This window comes from Kockovaella imperatae (genome assembly GCF_002102565.1).
Source record: "Kockovaella imperatae strain NRRL Y-17943 chromosome Unknown BD324scaffold_5, whole genome shotgun sequence".
Lineage (NCBI taxonomy): Eukaryota > Fungi > Basidiomycota > Tremellomycetes > Tremellales > Cuniculitremaceae > Kockovaella > Kockovaella imperatae.
In genome coordinates this window covers 696394-712151 of record NW_019028945.1, presented here as the reverse complement: position 1 = coordinate 712151, position 15758 = coordinate 696394, and the positions used below count along the sequence as shown (strand labels likewise).

The window sequence follows — 15758 nt, the reverse complement described above, 5'->3', positions numbered from 1 at the left end:
ATTTCCTTTTCGCCTCATTTCTAGATCTGGACCGGGAATTGATCACCTTTTGACCTGGTTATCTTCCTCGGACCCTTACTGTCAACTGATTCCATCCAACCGCCGCACCGGTCGATCTGTTCTCACCATCATGGCTGCCTCATCGCGAGCATCCTCACCACCAGCCTCGCCCCGCCAAGAGCCGACAGAAGTCACCTCCCTCCTCTCCCATAATGCCGATGGTCATACACCGACATCCGGAGTCAAAGCTTCGCCTCGTGGATCTAAGCATGATAGGACCGTGTCCGTCAGTCAACGAAGCATCGCTGGAAGTCAGAGAGGAGTCTATGGGACCATACATCGACCAGGTCCTACCGAGCAAGCGCCCAGAGTCAGTAAAGCTGGTCAAAGGGTAAGCACGCGTTTCTCATCATCTTTGTTTTTTGCCTCGGAGCAAAGGACGACGGATCACCAGGACATACGCTAACCCGGCGCACAGAGAATCCTGACCACTTTCCCCCTCCGTCTCACCTTCTTTGCTCTCGTTCTGCTTACTTTTCTATCGCTGGTCTTGTCTCTGGTTTTGTTCCTGAATACGAGTTTGGACTTTAGTGGTGTTCTCCTGCCTTATAGGTGTGTATCCGGGAGCTACTATTGAAAGGGCACTCATGTAATCATCAGAGGAAGTGGTTTCGCCGATTTCTGGTACTCGGCCCTGGGCTCATGGATCGGTCTCGGCTCTGTGATCTTTGTGAGGCTCTCCAATACCGAGCGAGCATCATGCGTGCTGACGGTGTATCCAGTTTTCCCACCCGCCATACCTGTTTTTCCTGACCAGTCTCATCACTGTCATCCTGCACATCCCGCTGGTCCTCCTCATCCTTCTGAACCCATGTCTCAACCGAGCTCATTCGCCTTTATTCCTCATCCCCTTCATCCTCACCGCGGTCACCCTCCTCTTCTCCCTCTTGAGCAGCTACCTTGTGCGCAGAGCCAAATGGAAAGAGTCTCAGCGAATCACGCGGATGCTTACTGAGGCTGCGGTCAGGGAGAGAGAAGGTGAAGAGTCTGCCGCGAGGGTGGCTATGGGTTTGGAGAAGGGAGTCTGGGGCCGTTTCGTCGGATTCCTCCGCGGTGTCATTGGACTTCTTGCGGGGCTAGCTGGTCTCGTGTTGGTGGTGGTAAGTCCTCCTCACAGAAATTGTCCAGGATGTGCTGAACGGTATCAGCTCCTCGTCATCGACTCGAGCATCCGAGCCTACGATTGTTCGGTCCCTCGCCCATCCGAGGCATCTGTGTTGGTGCGAGTCCACCCTCCCAAGACGCCTTGGTCCTTCCAGGTCCATTTGGCGTGTGTCGATCCGATCAATTCGACAGCTTCGTCCTTTTTGGTCCAAAGCAAGGGCAAGAAGGAATCCAAACTTCCCACGGTGCTCTACGAATCACCTTCGGGGGTGCCTGGCTCCCTAGCTCTCTTGAATCACCCTCTCCCACCTTCTGACTTGGATGCAGAGAACCCTGGTAAATGGATCTTCGACTTGCAAAGCCAGGGACATGTCGGCAGAGTCTGTGTATGGGACCGCCCAGGGTATGGCTTCAGCGATGTGCTCAGTGGCGCGGATTTGGGCAACGTCGCGGATACCCTGTACAGTGCCTTGGACCTGTCAGACAATATTGGCAAGAACGGTCAGTTTGTGCTTGTCGGGGAAGGTTACGGAAGGTAAGTTATGTCAGATCATGCCGAGACCATGCTAATCAAAGTTTCACAGTCTCGTTTCTCGAGTCTTTGCGGCTCGACACCCTGATCTTGTTCATTCATTCCTGCATATCGAAGCCGCAACTGCCACGACCTATTTCTCCGAATCTCCAAACGGTCGTTCAGTTCTCAGTCTGACCGCCCATCGGGTTGCCACACGTCTTCTGCCGTCTCTTTTGACGCCCCTGTCAATATTCCGGTTCCCCTCCATTCTGCTCCGACGATCGACCTCGCTCTCTCGGGTGTTGGCTTCCACTTACCCTGAGCCCAACACTGCATATCTCTCAGAATCCCTGCAAAAGGCTCGTCTGCAGGAAACATTCGCATCTCACACCCATACATCCTCATCCTTCATCGCGTTGCTCGAAGCTGGAGACTCGTACCCATCGAAGCGACCAGCCATTGTTATCAGCTCTGAAGACAGAATCAAGGCCGATAGCAATTGGGCTGAAGGACAACGAAGTCTCGCAGAGGATGTCACGGATGTATCTGCTTTGGTATCCTGGGAAAAGGTGAAAGGTGTCGGTCATCGGGTTTGTGAGGGACAGGGGCGCAAGACGTGCGAGAAGGCACTCAGGAAGCTCTTGGCGTAATTACAGCTGTGTTGGTATGCAATTGAACATTATCAGGTTCAACAGTGTTCTCTGGGCGGCTCTTCAATATTCATCTGCACTGCTTGCGTCATTATTGAATACGTATGTTGCCGTTGGATTTCTGCCATGTGGCGTGACCCGAACTGCAAGTTGTAAACGGTATTCTACAAATTGTAAAAGGTACCACTTTTGTTGGGTCCCGGTGCAGGACCAGCGGCTACACCGTGTAGAAAGGGATCTTAGGTTATACCATGACTATGATGCGGGAAGGCGGAGCAAAGAATCTTCGACAGGGGATGATAGTCTGACAGAGGTATATACGTATCGAGAAGGAGAGGGAAGGGGGGCCCTTTCTCCCCCATGTACAACATTTATATTCTATATCCCCAGGCTTCTCATCGCATTTGACACCGATATCTTCTGAATTTGAGTCAGAATGTCCACCAGATCCTGGCAGGATGATTCCCTGTCGAAAACCCTCGTTCAAGAACCCGCTGATGCGTGGAATGCCGTCTGGCTCAGTACGAATACCATTTGGAATAAGAGTGATGATCTCGGAGACTCTATCCCGCACCAGACATACCTCTCACAGAGAAGGTCTCGACGTCGAGAAAGACTTGTTGTCGATCCATATTCTGGCAAGTCTCCCAATTCGGCGGACAATGATCCGGCATCATGGCAAAGCTTCTACCAGGACTTGGAACCGCATGATGTAGATAACTTTGGCCGAGCGACAAATAACGATGTGACTGTGCGTCACGAGATATCCACAGGTAAGCAGGCAGTATTCAAATTTGAGTGGACGCTCATGTTATGCGCTTGTACAGGCGCAACATATGTGAGTCCTTGATGAGGTTTCCGGGAAAATTGTACAGAGTGCTTTGTGCTGAGGGCCGGATTTCAGGTTCTTTTTCGCCTCTTCGTGCTCCAGGCGTCGTCAGAGCCTGGAAAATATTCCTGGAGCCCCTTGTTGCAGAGCATAGTTCCAGGGACAGATATCACGTTGTCTGCAGGGTCATGGACGGCAGGCATCAATCACCATACTGGACCCGATGCTGCAAGATCTCACGGTGATCCATTAAAGTTGGTCATAACAAAGACGAAAAAGAAAAAGGGAACGCCCACCCAGTCCACCGCAATATTGTAAGCATGTTCGTCTTTCAAACAGGCCGTCAGGCTGAGATGCTGTCAGTATGTTGCAGGCGACTGATCTCAATAACTCTCTGGGACAAGTGGGCTTAGCCTATTCCTCCATGTTCGGCATCATGCGAAGATCGTACATGGCCAAAGTCAGGCAACAAGATGGCAGTACAAGCAGTCAGGTGAGCCACAAGTGGCCATAATGATTAAAAGTCTCATCACTCTTCGCTTCCAGCTGGATGGATGGTGGAACCCTGATCTTTGGAGCGGCAGCGAAGTTTCAAGCACTGTACGTTGGGAAAACACTCGTCAAATGTTCATAGCTGACCCCCATGTTCCAGCTCAATTTTGAGGCCCTAATCCCTTTGGAAAGCGTGAGTGCCGACATCACGTTTTGAATTACTCATCCGTGTTAGGGTGGCACTGTGGTGGAAGAGAGAAGACCTTCAGGCTATCTGGATGCGGCTATCTTGCTACCAGTGACATCCGACAGCTCGCCATTCTCGAGCTTAGCTTCATCTAGCGATCAGATCCCGCCATCTAAAAGGGCGAGACACCACGAAGATCTATTCGCGAGTCAGATCGCAAGAGACCTCGGCAACAGTCATCGGCAGCTTGGCTTCAAGGATGCACCGAGTCAGATGAATGCTCTCTTACCATACTACGCTTCGGCTCGTGAGAAGATGATGCTGGCGTCGCGTTTCACTGGGAACTGGACAAAAATCCTCCATCTACTGGTTTGTCGTGCCGCTGCCAGGATGGAATTGGACCTTCAACAAGTTCAAAAGGGGCTCGGGAAGAGTCTTTATGCGCCTACTGATCTCTCTTCGGGGTCAATCTGGCCAACCAGTACTATGACGGGGCTGTATGGTGATCAATCCATCGAGAGGAATGTAGAGCTTCAAGACAACATTGCCATCCTTGCCTCCTGGGTACGAACTCAAGGAATCCTCTCGCGGCTACACTCTGTTGAATACCAGTCAATAGTGAACGAAGTATACGCTAGCACTTTGTTTCCCTACTTTGACAGCCTCGCTCACTCTGCGCCGAGCCATGAACAAGTGGTGAGATTCTGGACATTCTTGGATCTGTCCTATCTGCAACATTGGTTCGACTCGCTCCGCATCAACGACACAGGGGCTCTTTACAGCACGACATTGATACTCCAGCAGCTGGAACCGATACTATGTGAGCTCACAGCAAGTAGACAGTCCGTCCCTAGTCTCAATAGTGAGTAATGTGACCACGCATCTTTCCAAATACTGAGAAACTCGATAAGCTACCCTGTCACCAGAGGCTACATTTTGGTTAGAGGCCCTACCGACCTAAAATATGTGGGATAAAGCATCAAGCCAAGGCATGCCGTTCGAGCAGCAGAGTTATTCCGTCAATGTTCTCTTCAAGCACAATATAACTCTCAGCAATGGGATCCTGCCTGAAGAGTGCCAACCCCTCGATTCGTAGGAAATGGGAAACCAGAGGAAAGAATTGGGTGGGCGGAACGAAACGTAGGCCTGGTTCGAGTCAAAGCTGCACCATAGAAGAGTCATGTGCATACATACATATACCTTTCCGGAGACACTAATAGCCCAAGAGCCCAAGCAGAAAAGGTGAGAGATTCGTGCGCATTATGTGCCGGAACTCAGCTAGGAATGCCTTGCTTCTTCTGGCGGGAACGGTGAACCTTGATCATGACTAGCCAAACGGTCCCGCTGGCCAACCATATCAGACCGGCCGCCAGTAGACCGATTCCTCCAGGATATGCGCCACCATTGACGACCATCATGGCAATAGCAGCGATGACACATATACCACCTAAGACAATCCATGTGATCGAAGTTCCAAACGAGATAGGAGAGACCAAACGGCTAGATTTCAAAACAGTCGTGTTTGGTAGTGGGAGGACCCCGTGATTGTGAGGTACCGCATTGATCGAGGCAGGAGCGGCGTTCGCGTTGTATGGTACTTGATTTACGTAGGCTTGGCCATTCCACGCTGGTGAATTGGCGGCGAAGGGCGGAGGAGCCTGATTGAATTGTTCTTTACTCTCTTGAGCGAAAGCAGGGTGATATGGTTGATACGTGGTGTACATGCCCTGATTGAACTGCTCCTTGTTCTCTTGGGCATGAGCTGGATGGTAGGGCTGGTAGTTGGTGTTCATGATGATGGAGACTCGAAACGTAGGTGATTAGGATCTACGTACAGTATTCACGTTTCTAGGACCGAGGAAGGAAGTTCCAACAGGCTCGTGTGGATCAGTGATCAAGTCAGCCCGGGAAGCAGGATCATTTATACGTCTCATACATATCTTATCTCAGTCACGGGTCGTCTCATGCCAGATGCAGAACGGTTCTGCGCCGGTCAGGGCCTCAAGGGCGGAATGTGATCACGATTATGCTTCTGCACCATCTTTGCGCCACATCGAATCATTTTTAAGTACCGTAGCGTTGATGCACGCCACCGTTAACTAAGACGGAAATGCATTACCTTTCGCTTGGCATTCGTCAGGAATAGATACCCCTCGTGCGAGACCATGGAAACTCCTTTGCTTAGCAAATGCGGGAAGCTGAGTGGCACGCCCTCCGAGTGCGATGTCAGGCACAAGAATAAGCGGGGTATCTTCAGCTTCAAGACTGGTGCCGTGGCAGTCATGCAGTACACTAGTGAGACATAGAATCGAAGAAAAGGCTGACTCGGATCAGATCAGGGACCAGGCCATCATGATGTAGAGGACTATGACCCTGATGCATGCAGAAAAACCTCAAAATCCAGCAGACGGTCAATCTGACCTGATACAAGATACAAGACTATCATTGCTGCCACGAGACTGTGCCACCTCCGGATTCCTACATAGTACGGCTTTGAGCGACAATTTCGGAAGCCATTCACAAAGCACTCACCACGTTGTCTACTGACACTCGAGTTCGAAGATCTGCTCTCCCCAGCGATAGCCACACAATGATATCGTCTGAAGTCCTTAGTCAGGGGATCCTCTCCCAATTTTGAGTACTCACACGATCGGAATCGGTCTCCATTAGCTGCAATGATTGGTTTACCGGCAACGTGGGGAGGTATGAACACGTCAACCCGACATAGTTGGGTGGATCCTGTGCTTGTCTCAGCTTCCAATCAGATTTTCCTTTACGATGCTCACCGATCTCATCTGTAAAAGTCGGTTTGGCAAACCGGTCACTTTGGAAAAATACGAGATAACCTTTACGGACAGCAGAGGCGTTATCGGCCAAGTGCATGGTGAATGGTGCGCTGCGCCACTCATCGTCTTCTATGCTCTCCCCCTATTTGGGAATCAGCTCACTTTCTATCTAGCAATTTACAGGTGAGAGCATCGGGGAGAAGACTCGGTTCAAGATCTTCTGGCCGCGTTTGCCGACTCCCGTGTGGGCCAATGCTCCGTCCAAATTCTGGTCTGAGCTCTTATAGTCTCTAAATGTCTGTACACCATACCAAGAGGAACCTACACCGATTCTCAGTACAGCATGGCAGGTCCAGCAGGACTCTTACAGGTTCGACTTTTGACGCTTCTGAAGATTCCGTAGCGAGTCGCTCCCAAACAGACCGCTTTGGATCCACTGGCGAACACAAAACTGGATCAACACCCTCACTATGCCTCATTGATCAAAAGCACTCACGCGCTCTTATCTCCGGGTTGAAGAACTTGAATCCCGGGGAATTCGCTTGCAACTAGATGAAAACCCTGTTCAACGAAATGCTCTGTCCCTTCGTGAAACTGCCGCTTACGCCTATCCCGTAGATAGTCATTGCTGCCAAAGCCCCCGGAGCAGAAGATGACCTTGCTCTGGCCCAAGTGACTTGTTACCTGGCCTCGAACGGCGGATACGATCTTGTCAACTTGTGGCTTGAAGCACTGCTCAATCTCGTGCCTGAGGCCGACGTTGAGCAGGAACATTTGTAACAGTCGAGCAGGCTTACCAATGTAGCTCGATACATCCTTGGTCATATTCATCTTCGTCGCTGAGGGTCAAAAAGGTGGAACTGTGTCCGCGACTGCCGAATTGAATTTTGATAGATGAGGCAAACTCTTTGACTCCTCTTGCTACATGCCGCTCTTGATAGATGGCGGGATATTCTCTGCAGAGCTTGTCTCGCAAAAAGAGCTCAAAGCTGGCGTCGACGAAAGTGCCACCTTCGTACAGACCTTAAGAGCAAAGGCAAGCCCATCAGGTGATTGGCTATCAAGAATAAAAAGTGACTGATGCTCACAACGGGTACTGTGAATGTCGATCTCTTTGAGGGTAAGGTACGGGTTTGGAGTCAAAACTTGATAGGATGTCAGGTCCTGAAAGAATGACCTGTTGGCGATTGCAAAGTTGATTGAAGCTGCCACTCACCACCGTTCCACCACCGGCATCGACGACCGTAAATATGTCGTTTGAGGTCAAGACAAGCTGCTTCGCGGCATTAAACTGGTGGGCAAAGGATCGGAAGGTGAGCAAAAGGGGATACGCAGAGGGGGCACACAGTGGACGCGAGGAAAGTACCCACGCATTCTAGAGCGCTCGCCTCGGGCTCGGCGCAAAAGTCCAGTGCCGTCGAATCCTCCGTTGTTATGAGACCAGCTCGCAGAGCGCATCTTCGGAGTTCTCCAACGATAGATGGTTCTGTGAGAGTCAGTGGATGCTAAAGTGTTTGGTTCTGAAAGAATCACTCTGCCAAGCGGCTGGAATCGTAAGGATGTATTGAACTCGGCCTTCAGCGCTCAACCTGTCGAAAAGGTCGGCGCCACGCCTACTCTTCAGTCTTGCAATGGCTGCCGAGTGGAGCCTGGTCATGTAGTCTGTGTAGACTTGATACACTGACACGCGCGGAGGCAATTGGTACTCTGGCCCGTTACGCAGTGTCGGACCAGATGCCGGATCAACATGAACTGTTTATTTCAGTAAGTTGGACAAAATGGAGTGGCTTTGTCAAACATACGCTTGAACCACTCTGTCTTGTGTATTCCCAAGGAGGACAATCTACCTGGAGTCCATTTTGGAGCCAGACATTCTGCTCCCCATTCTGGCCTACAATGCCCACTGGGAACTGTCAGCACTTTCCAAAGGCACGCGTGCCCACCCTTGGTCATAGAAGAGGATAGACGGAGTCTTTCCGAGAGAGGTTGCGGTCTGTCCAGGCCACTGATCCACAACTTCGGGTCCAAATCCGATTTCTCCGCTAGAATCTCTGTACATGTACGCACATCCAGCTACCGAGACATTCAGCTCGGAGCCATACATAGTCAGGGCGTTTGGGCTCACACGCAGTCGTTCCTATGTCGTAGCTGATCACAAGGACTTCTCCAGTCTTTCGAGCGATCGGCGCATTTCCCGCTATAGCTTCACCCGAACCTTGGTCCTGAATCGGCTCTTTCTCACTCCATGCAGAGGGGTTGGTGTATGGGTTGTTACTGGCCGGAGGGACACCCTGCGGGCGACCTTGCGCTTGGAAAGCAGGCTGCGTCTGAAAGGTTTGTGTCTGTGCAGGAAACGGCGGTGGGGGTGCTTGCTGATTCTGCATCTGCTGTTGCTGAAACCATTGCGGTTGTTTCCTTGGATCTTGGGTGTATGGCGATGGTGATCCGTCCTCTTCGACTGACGATGTGCAGTTTCCCATCTTGGTCTGTGGAATATGTTGTGATTGAGCTGAAAGCGAAGAACAGGTTGTTTCCGGAACACGGGATCTGCTTATCTTACGAAGAAGTCTCCCAAGGATATTCATTTTTCGCCAAGCGACGGACTATTCTGTTTTCAGAATGCACGAGATCTTCAGGCACAGGAACCGGAAAACATGTTCAGAATGATTCGGGGACATTTTTCGAATGATTAGACTTGGTGCATAATGGCGGATGTGAACCATTCATGCTGAGATGCACATTATGATTGGCAGATAAGCATCCCTTTCCGGACTTTTCCAGTTTGCAGTCCGGTCAGCAGGCAGCTCGGTCCGTGAATATATATAACGCCTACATCCACTCTCATCAGTGGCTCGCCGACTACGAACATCGTCCTCCCGACATCCAGTTTACAGAATGCCAAACACAACCAGTACCAACTTGGCGAATGCTACTACAATCGCAAATGCTACTCAGATAGCGAATGCTACTGTCATCAATACGAGCATGATCAAAGTGCCTGTCACGTTCTCGAGTCCTACACCTTTCACCACCACACTCGAGGTGGCCCAAACCGCAATAACGAAAATCGTCACGAATGTCACCCAGAGCGTCATCGAGACAGAGATTCCAGTCACCATCAAGGACGGCGCCGTGACGTTGGTGCAGACAACAATCCCCGTCCCAGTGCCTAGCGAGTCGGCACCGGCGGCCAAGACTCCGGTGGCAGGTATTGCGGCGCTCTCAGCTGTATTGGGCGTGGTTATCATCATGGCTTGTATAGCGGTACTTCTTTTGCTTCGAAAGCTCAGAAACGCGGAGAGCTCGAATGAAATCGATCAGCACCATTTGTACAGCTCTCCTGAGCTTGACAAGACGGAAGAAGGTCCAACTGTCAAGCAGCTCCAGGACCAGCTCACGTCGGTCCGTCGAGAACTCGCCAGCGTCATGGTGTTGACTCCCTCAACGATTCGTGACCGATCCGACTACGCGCGTGATCTCGATCTCATCAACGATGATATCCGGCAAATTTCCATGAGAATCACCAGGAACTCCTCTTATTCTACTGCCCCCAAAGTTCGAAACGTCCTATGCGCTACCCTCCGGTCGGAGATCTTGACGAGATTCGACGCATCTCTCAAACCTGAAGACGATGCCAAATTCTCCGAGGTTATGAGCCGTTTTCCACGAAAACAATCCGCCCTTCTGTGGAAAGCAATGGCTGTGCAGAATTTGCCGGTCGCGGATGCAAGACCATTTGCGGAGAAGCTCGTCATGCAACTGTCTCTCGCCGTCGGAGAGTCTGTACATAAGGAAGAGCTCACAGCGATGACGAAGAATGTGTTGAGTCTCGTTAGAGCCTTAGCAGAGGATGCCAAAGGCTACAGCCTCACGGTTGGCAAGGGTGAGCACACTTCATCAACTCGCAAGTCACTTTCCCTGATCCTCCACCAGATGGGCAACAATTGGGTCTCATAGAGCCAACTTCAGCTGCTTAATCGGGGTCTAATGCTGAGAAGGACGCTCAGATTTTGCCGCGACATCCGGTTTATATACATAGCTTTGTATGCAGAGCCCTCTGATGCATGTCTGCGGGCCAGCGACTATATCCTTTAAACTGTACAGAAGGCCATTCTCGGCTGCCTGCTCATTAATCCCAGGAGACTGATGGGTGTCGCCTCCGAAGAGTGTTCAGATACAAGTCGAGAAAGCTTGCAGCATGGATCACTCTCCTCGTATGTGCCACAGTGCACAAAGCCTCGATTGAATCCGACCGATGCGAGGCTGTAGATGTAAATGTAGTTCTGTCTACAGCCTAATTCTCGTAATTAGGGAGGGAGTCAAGCGGTGAAGGAACTTGTGGCGCGAAGACCTTCACAGAGGACAGCCAATATATATCAGGGTCCTGGTTCTCCCCGGCCTCTTATCTGCATCTCTACGATATGTTGCCTCTGCATTGACTCGACCAATCAATGCATGCCACCGGAACATAAAAATGAAAACAGAAGGTCAAAACAAAGCCCCTTATTCACCCTAATAATAAATATAGCTCTACCCGCCAGAGATCACGAAGGCGCCCCAGCCCTAGAGTGTCGAAGCTTCTCAAACGGTCTCAGAAGCCTCAGACTGCTCTTTCTCCTCAAGATTCTCAACAGCTGCTGACTGGTCTCCATACTTTTTCTTGGGGCTGATCGGAGCAGTTTGGTACTGAGAGAATCCAACGTGTCCCGATGCGATTTCGCCATACCACAGAACGTTCTTGTTCACTTTTCGAGGCTGGAGATCGGCTCCGGTACACGTGCCATTGATCTGCTGAATGTTCGAGCCAGCTGACGTGTTCAGGGTGTGGAACCAGTCCGTGGGATCGTATCGAGTTCCTCCTTTGACCATATAGATACCAGCTGTGAGCCAAATGAGTCCGCTCAGGATCTCAAGACAGGAGTAGGCCAATAATTTCCAAGACTTAGTCCAGCCATATCCTCTTATGGCGACATTATCACTATTCTGGCCGACGAGCACCGTGGGGTTACCGTCTCCTTGGGACTCCGTCAAGTCCTTCGTCTCATACAGATAACCAGATGTCGCTGAAACTGCCAAGGCATTGCTGACAGCGCCGGCCAGCGCCTCCAGATCTACTTGCCCGGCCTGGTTCACGGCTTTGGACATGCCAATCGCTATGAGTCCAGGTTTCCCATCAAGACCAATCTCGGCATTCATGGCCGAGAGAAGGCCTGTTGTGATAGACAACATATCATAATAGGACAGACTTTGGAATCCAGAAAGGTCCAGTGTTTGCTCTGACGGGTTTGTCACATAGAACTGGTTGCCTATCCCATAAAAGTATGTTGACCAGCCTTGACCTTCGCGCGCCGATACCTGACATTGGATTGCATAATTGATCGTGCCTTCGTGGTCCGGTATCTCGTTTCCCCCGAGGGCTATCTCGACGATGGTCGAACCGTCATGTAGACAAGTGTCTCCCCAGATGTAAGTGGCAGCCAAAGTGGAATTACCATAGTAAACATTTTCACCCTGGCAAGCCGAAGGGACGTAGTATTGGTCCTGGCTAATGCTCGCGCCGCCCTGTAGGTAGCAAGTGGTTTCGAAGGCAGTTATAGGAGTATCAATGGTGAGGGTCTCGAAAGTGGCATCCCCGAGCCGTCCAGCGAAAAAGTTTGATCCAGCGGGGACCCCTGCCAAGAACCCAACATTTGCGAAATTGATTCCGGATGTTAAATCTGGATAATAGCTCGACGTCCGGTTGAATCCGTCATTGAAGCCGATGGAGATTGATGGAACACCGTAAACCGCTGCACAGAAGGTAGGATCGCTAATGTTGACACAACTGATATGTGAGCCCTGGCCGCCTGTATTGAGATATGGTGCTGTCTTCATGGTCCAGAGGCTCATATATCTAATCTGGGAGGTAGGGATAAGAGTGCCAGGAAGCATGACTGAATTGCTACCGACCAGTACCGCAAATGCAACAAACATTCCACCGGCCAGGAAGGGAGTGCGATGCAGCTCATGGAGCGTGATGCCGGATAAGGAACGCCATTGCTTGATGGTAATACCTTGACTCTTCTCGGCTCGCCGGCGCAGCCAAGCCCTTGAAACTCCAGATAGGACATATCTTCCGGCGATACCGAGGACTGTGATAATAGCGCCGATCAAAGACCCAAGATTAGATAAGGTGATAACTGATCCAGCGAAAACCTGGGGAGAAAGAAATGGTTTGGCGAGGGGCCCTCGTTGGAACACAGCGAGGAGTACAAAAACTCCAAGGGTCATTGTGAGAGAGCCGATGAAAAAAGCTACAATGACTTGCCCCACGAGAGATACGATTAATTTGTGGCGAGGGGCGGAATGACTTCCCAGAGGAGGGGACAATAGACCGGAAGTCGACGAAGGACTGCCGGTTGGCGAAGGGGGAGGACGGCGGAACAAGCGCATGATCTGGTCAAGACTGGCAGTGTGAAGGTAAGAAGAGTATAGAAGTGTGAGAGGGGTGAGCGTATTACTTTTGAAGACAGCAATGGGTTCATTTTATATCTTCGACGGCTTCACGCAACTCTATGGGAGTAGTTTCGCCTCCAGACATCGCATGAACCGATACGGACGCCTCTGAGCTTAATTGTGAGTCGATGCCCGTACAATATCGTGCTCAATCTAGCGCTGCATCGACTGTCAGCTTGATGTGTCTTCCCCGCCTGCCAACAGCTGAGCATCGCTCAACATTTGTCTGAACCCTACCCGTTTATCCTGAACAATTCATGTTCTGTGCCTGTGCCTGATCGTCCCGTTCCTGGAATTTGGTGCACAATTTGTAAATTTTCAGTCTTGCACGTCGTATTGACCAGACTTATCTCCGCCATGACAGTCTTGCAGCCACGTTCTGAATCATTCTACTCCTGCGGTGGACCGTGACGGCTTGGCAATGCTATCCTGGCCAGATCGGACCGATAACCAGTCAGGCCGGCGAAGACTCGCTGCGCTATTCCTGTGCATGAGTTGCTTGGCAGGTGGCAAACTGCATTGACTAATTGGCTGTCATCGACAGGCGCTGATCTCGGACTGCTATGGACTCCAATACCTACATGTGATCATCAAGATGATCATCAAGAGCTTTAGACTCGATCATTAAATAGAGAAGGCCTTAGACGAGTCTGCTACCCAAAATTCTGAGCGCTCATCGGGCTTTGGATATCTGATAGGACTTCTACTTCGCTCAGATTGGATCGCTCGCTAAGCACATCACCAGCTTCCCGCACGACTCATGTTGTACAGTATTCTGCGCCACCGCGCAAATCGAATTGACCATGCACCTTGACAGAAAATCCGACAGCGGGCATGCGGAGAGGACAAAGTGTCCATTAATTCCGAACACACTTTGTACGCAGGGCTTTTACAATTTGTGAAATGTCCCGCTGGTCTCCGTCGGAAGCAACGATTTGGGTTCCGTTCATTCGATTTCGAGTGGGGATCATGCAGGGTTCAAACCGGCAGTAGAACATGGTTTCCTGCTCCTTGAAGAGGGTATCGAGGACAGACTAGGCAGCATGGTTCTGTTGAAGTCTCCTTATCATGGCTATACCTCCTCTGTTTTGTTCCCCGATCAGGCCCGAATCCAGAGTCGTACAGTACATATAAACCGAATTTTGCCCTATACATTAAATAAAGTATCTCTATCTCGCCTACACTTGCCCCTTGCTTTCATCAACGAAATTTGCTCTGCATCCGTACTTCTCGGCGGCGCTCAATGGAGTAGTCTTGATCTGGGAGAAACCAACATGGTTGGGCTGGATCTCACCATACCATAATACATTTTTGTTGACCTTTTTCGCGTGCAGGTCAGCTCCTGTGCACGTTCCTTGGATTTGATTGAGATCAGAGCCGGCCGAAGTGTTGATGGTTTGGAACCAGTCTGATGGGTCGTACCGAGTCCCTCCACCAATCATATATATACCAGCTGCAAGCCACAGAAGCCCGCCAAGGATCTCCAATACAGAATAGGCCCACAACCTTGAGCTCCTCTTCCAACCCAAGCCTGGTACAGCGAGGCCATTCTGATTCACGCCGACCGGCAATTCTGCGGACTTGGTCTGAGTTTGGGCAAGTTCGTACTCATAACCCGCGGTAGCAGCCGCCGCGAGAGCGTTGCTGATCCCGCCCGCCAGTCCGTCGAGGTCCACTTGACCACCGTTCCAGCATGAGGCCATGGCGAGACCCATGATCCCCGGCTTACCCACGAGACCTGCTTCAGCTCTGAAAGCAGAAATGAGGCCAGTCGCAACTGTCTTGATGTCTACGTAAGACAGAGCTTGGAAGGACGAGTCCAGAGTGCCATTATCATACTGGGTGTGCATCACATTTGCCAAACCATATCGGAGGGTGGAGTACCCATAGCCTTCGCTCGCAGAGACCTGGCATGTGACACCGAATGTGTCTGTATTATTGGGGTTCTTGGGGTCTATAGTTCCCCCAATAGCCAGTTCGAAGAGCGTGACGTTCGCAACACCTGCCGCGCACGTGTCCGAGAAGAGCCATAGGTCGCCCGAGGTAGCGTTCCCAAAGTATAGGTTCCCGTCGCATGCCGAAGAGAAATAGTACTTGTCATCAACTATAGACGACCCGTTTGATAAGGAGCATGTGGTGTTGAACGACATCATTGGGGTTGTTATCGTCAGGCTCGAAAATACTCCCTCGGTCTGAGTCAGAGAATTCTGGGCGTCATTTAAGAAGTCCTCTGCACCAGCGGGCACGCCGGCCAGGAAGCCGAAGTCTGAAATTACTGATCCTGCTTGCATCGACTGATAGTTGCTTCGCGAGTTGCTCGTCCCAAGGCTAAATGCCGTCATGATCTGGGGGAGGCTGCCGACTGATCCACAAAGCTGAGTTATAGCCATCACGCCGCAGCTGACATGTGAGCTGATTCCGGCCGTATTGAGATACGGAAGTGTGTACATGGGGTCGAGCGTATACAGCTTCATTTTAGGAACCGGGACGAGTGTGCCCTGGAGTGCGAACGTGAAGACCGTTACGAGGCACACACAGCCGAAAAACAGTCCACCAGCTAGTCCCGGGGTCCGTGGACTATGCGTTAACGAGTAACCTGCTGATATTGAGCGCCATTGCTTGATAGTCGGTCCCTGAGCTT

General features: G+C 51.0%; 7 protein-coding genes across 7 annotated transcripts; 3 read left to right on the top strand and 4 right to left on the bottom strand.

The window, feature by feature from the left end:
- Nucleotides 1–5: 5 nt before the first annotated feature.
- On the top strand, nt 6–2365 carry BD324DRAFT_623489 (hypothetical protein). The gene is made up of 6 exons (XM_022015587.1): nt 6–391; nt 479–612; nt 661–730; nt 783–1160; nt 1209–1699; nt 1749–2365. Exons 1-6 carry the CDS (start codon nt 131–133, stop codon nt 2326–2328), a joined length of 1914 nt encoding a protein of 637 aa, XP_021871822.1. The 5' UTR covers nt 6–130; the 3' UTR covers nt 2329–2365.
- Nucleotides 2366–2713: 348 nt separating this feature from the next.
- BD324DRAFT_680711 (hypothetical protein) lies at nt 2714–4949 on the top strand. Its single transcript, XM_022019093.1, has 8 exons — nt 2714–3101; nt 3156–3166; nt 3233–3471; nt 3521–3650; nt 3704–3757; nt 3810–3842; nt 3885–4698; nt 4748–4949. The coding sequence occupies exons 1-8, from the start codon at nt 2765–2767 to the stop codon at nt 4795–4797; spliced, it is 1668 nt and encodes a 555-aa protein (XP_021871821.1). The 5' UTR covers nt 2714–2764; the 3' UTR covers nt 4798–4949.
- A 161-nt stretch (nt 4950–5110) lies between these two features.
- Nucleotides 5111–5629, bottom strand: BD324DRAFT_650378 (hypothetical protein; the record flags this gene model as incomplete). The annotated part of the gene is made up of 1 exon (XM_022018136.1): nt 5111–5629. The coding sequence occupies one exon, from the start codon at nt 5627–5629 to the stop codon at nt 5111–5113; it is 519 nt and encodes a 172-aa protein (XP_021871820.1).
- A 582-nt stretch (nt 5630–6211) lies between these two features.
- On the bottom strand, nt 6212–9102 carry BD324DRAFT_680710 (hypothetical protein; the record flags this gene model as incomplete). Its single annotated transcript, XM_022019092.1, has 16 exons — nt 6212–6314; nt 6369–6436; nt 6483–6575; nt 6623–6764; nt 6804–6943; nt 6991–7058; nt 7119–7170; nt 7228–7370; nt 7420–7645; nt 7711–7786; nt 7839–7913; nt 7969–8108; nt 8156–8374; nt 8425–8525; nt 8566–8695; nt 8748–9102. 16 exons carry the CDS (start codon nt 9100–9102, stop codon nt 6279–6281), a joined length of 2064 nt encoding a protein of 687 aa, XP_021871819.1. The 3' UTR covers nt 6212–6278.
- Nucleotides 9103–9517: 415 nt separating this feature from the next.
- On the top strand, nt 9518–10599 carry BD324DRAFT_680709 (hypothetical protein; the record flags this gene model as incomplete). The annotated part of the gene is made up of 2 exons (XM_022019091.1): nt 9518–10505; nt 10556–10599. The coding sequence occupies 2 exons, from the start codon at nt 9518–9520 to the stop codon at nt 10597–10599; spliced, it is 1032 nt and encodes a 343-aa protein (XP_021871818.1).
- Nucleotides 10600–11203: 604 nt separating this feature from the next.
- BD324DRAFT_650375 (hypothetical protein) lies at nt 11204–12892 on the bottom strand (the record flags this gene model as incomplete). The annotated part of the gene is made up of 1 exon (XM_022018135.1): nt 11204–12892. The coding sequence occupies one exon, from the start codon at nt 12890–12892 to the stop codon at nt 11204–11206; it is 1689 nt and encodes a 562-aa protein (XP_021871817.1).
- Nucleotides 12893–14292: 1400 nt separating this feature from the next.
- Nucleotides 14293–15092, bottom strand: BD324DRAFT_623475 (hypothetical protein; the record flags this gene model as incomplete). Its single annotated transcript, XM_022015586.1, has 2 exons — nt 14452–15092; nt 14293–14394 (listed from the first exon to the last, which is right to left on the bottom strand). The coding sequence occupies exons 1-2, from the start codon at nt 14965–14967 to the stop codon at nt 14296–14298; spliced, it is 615 nt and encodes a 204-aa protein (XP_021871816.1). The 5' UTR covers nt 14968–15092.
- Between the last annotated feature and the right edge of the window lie 666 nt (nt 15093–15758).

What these genes read in the sequence shown, in the direction of transcription:
- BD324DRAFT_623489 (XM_022015587.1), top strand. Translation starts at nt 131, where the DNA reads ATGGCTGCCTCATCGCGAGCATCCTCACCACCAGCCTCGCCCCGCCAA. An exon ending in GTCTCGGCTCTGTGATCTTT is followed by an intron (nt 731 to 782) that starts GTGAGGCTCTCC and finishes CGGTGTATCCAG; the next exon opens with TTTTCCCACCCGCCATACCT. An exon ending in GTCGGGGAAGGTTACGGAAG is followed by an intron (nt 1,700 to 1,748) that starts GTAAGTTATGTC and finishes AAAGTTTCACAG; the next exon opens with TCTCGTTTCTCGAGTCTTTG.
- BD324DRAFT_680711 (XM_022019093.1), top strand. Translation starts at nt 2,765, where the DNA reads ATGTCCACCAGATCCTGGCAGGATGATTCCCTGTCGAAAACCCTCGTT. An exon ending in ATGGCAGTACAAGCAGTCAG is followed by an intron (nt 3,651 to 3,703) that starts GTGAGCCACAAG and finishes CTTCGCTTCCAG; the next exon opens with CTGGATGGATGGTGGAACCC. An exon ending in GTCCGTCCCTAGTCTCAATA is followed by an intron (nt 4,699 to 4,747) that starts GTGAGTAATGTG and finishes AAACTCGATAAG; the next exon opens with CTACCCTGTCACCAGAGGCT.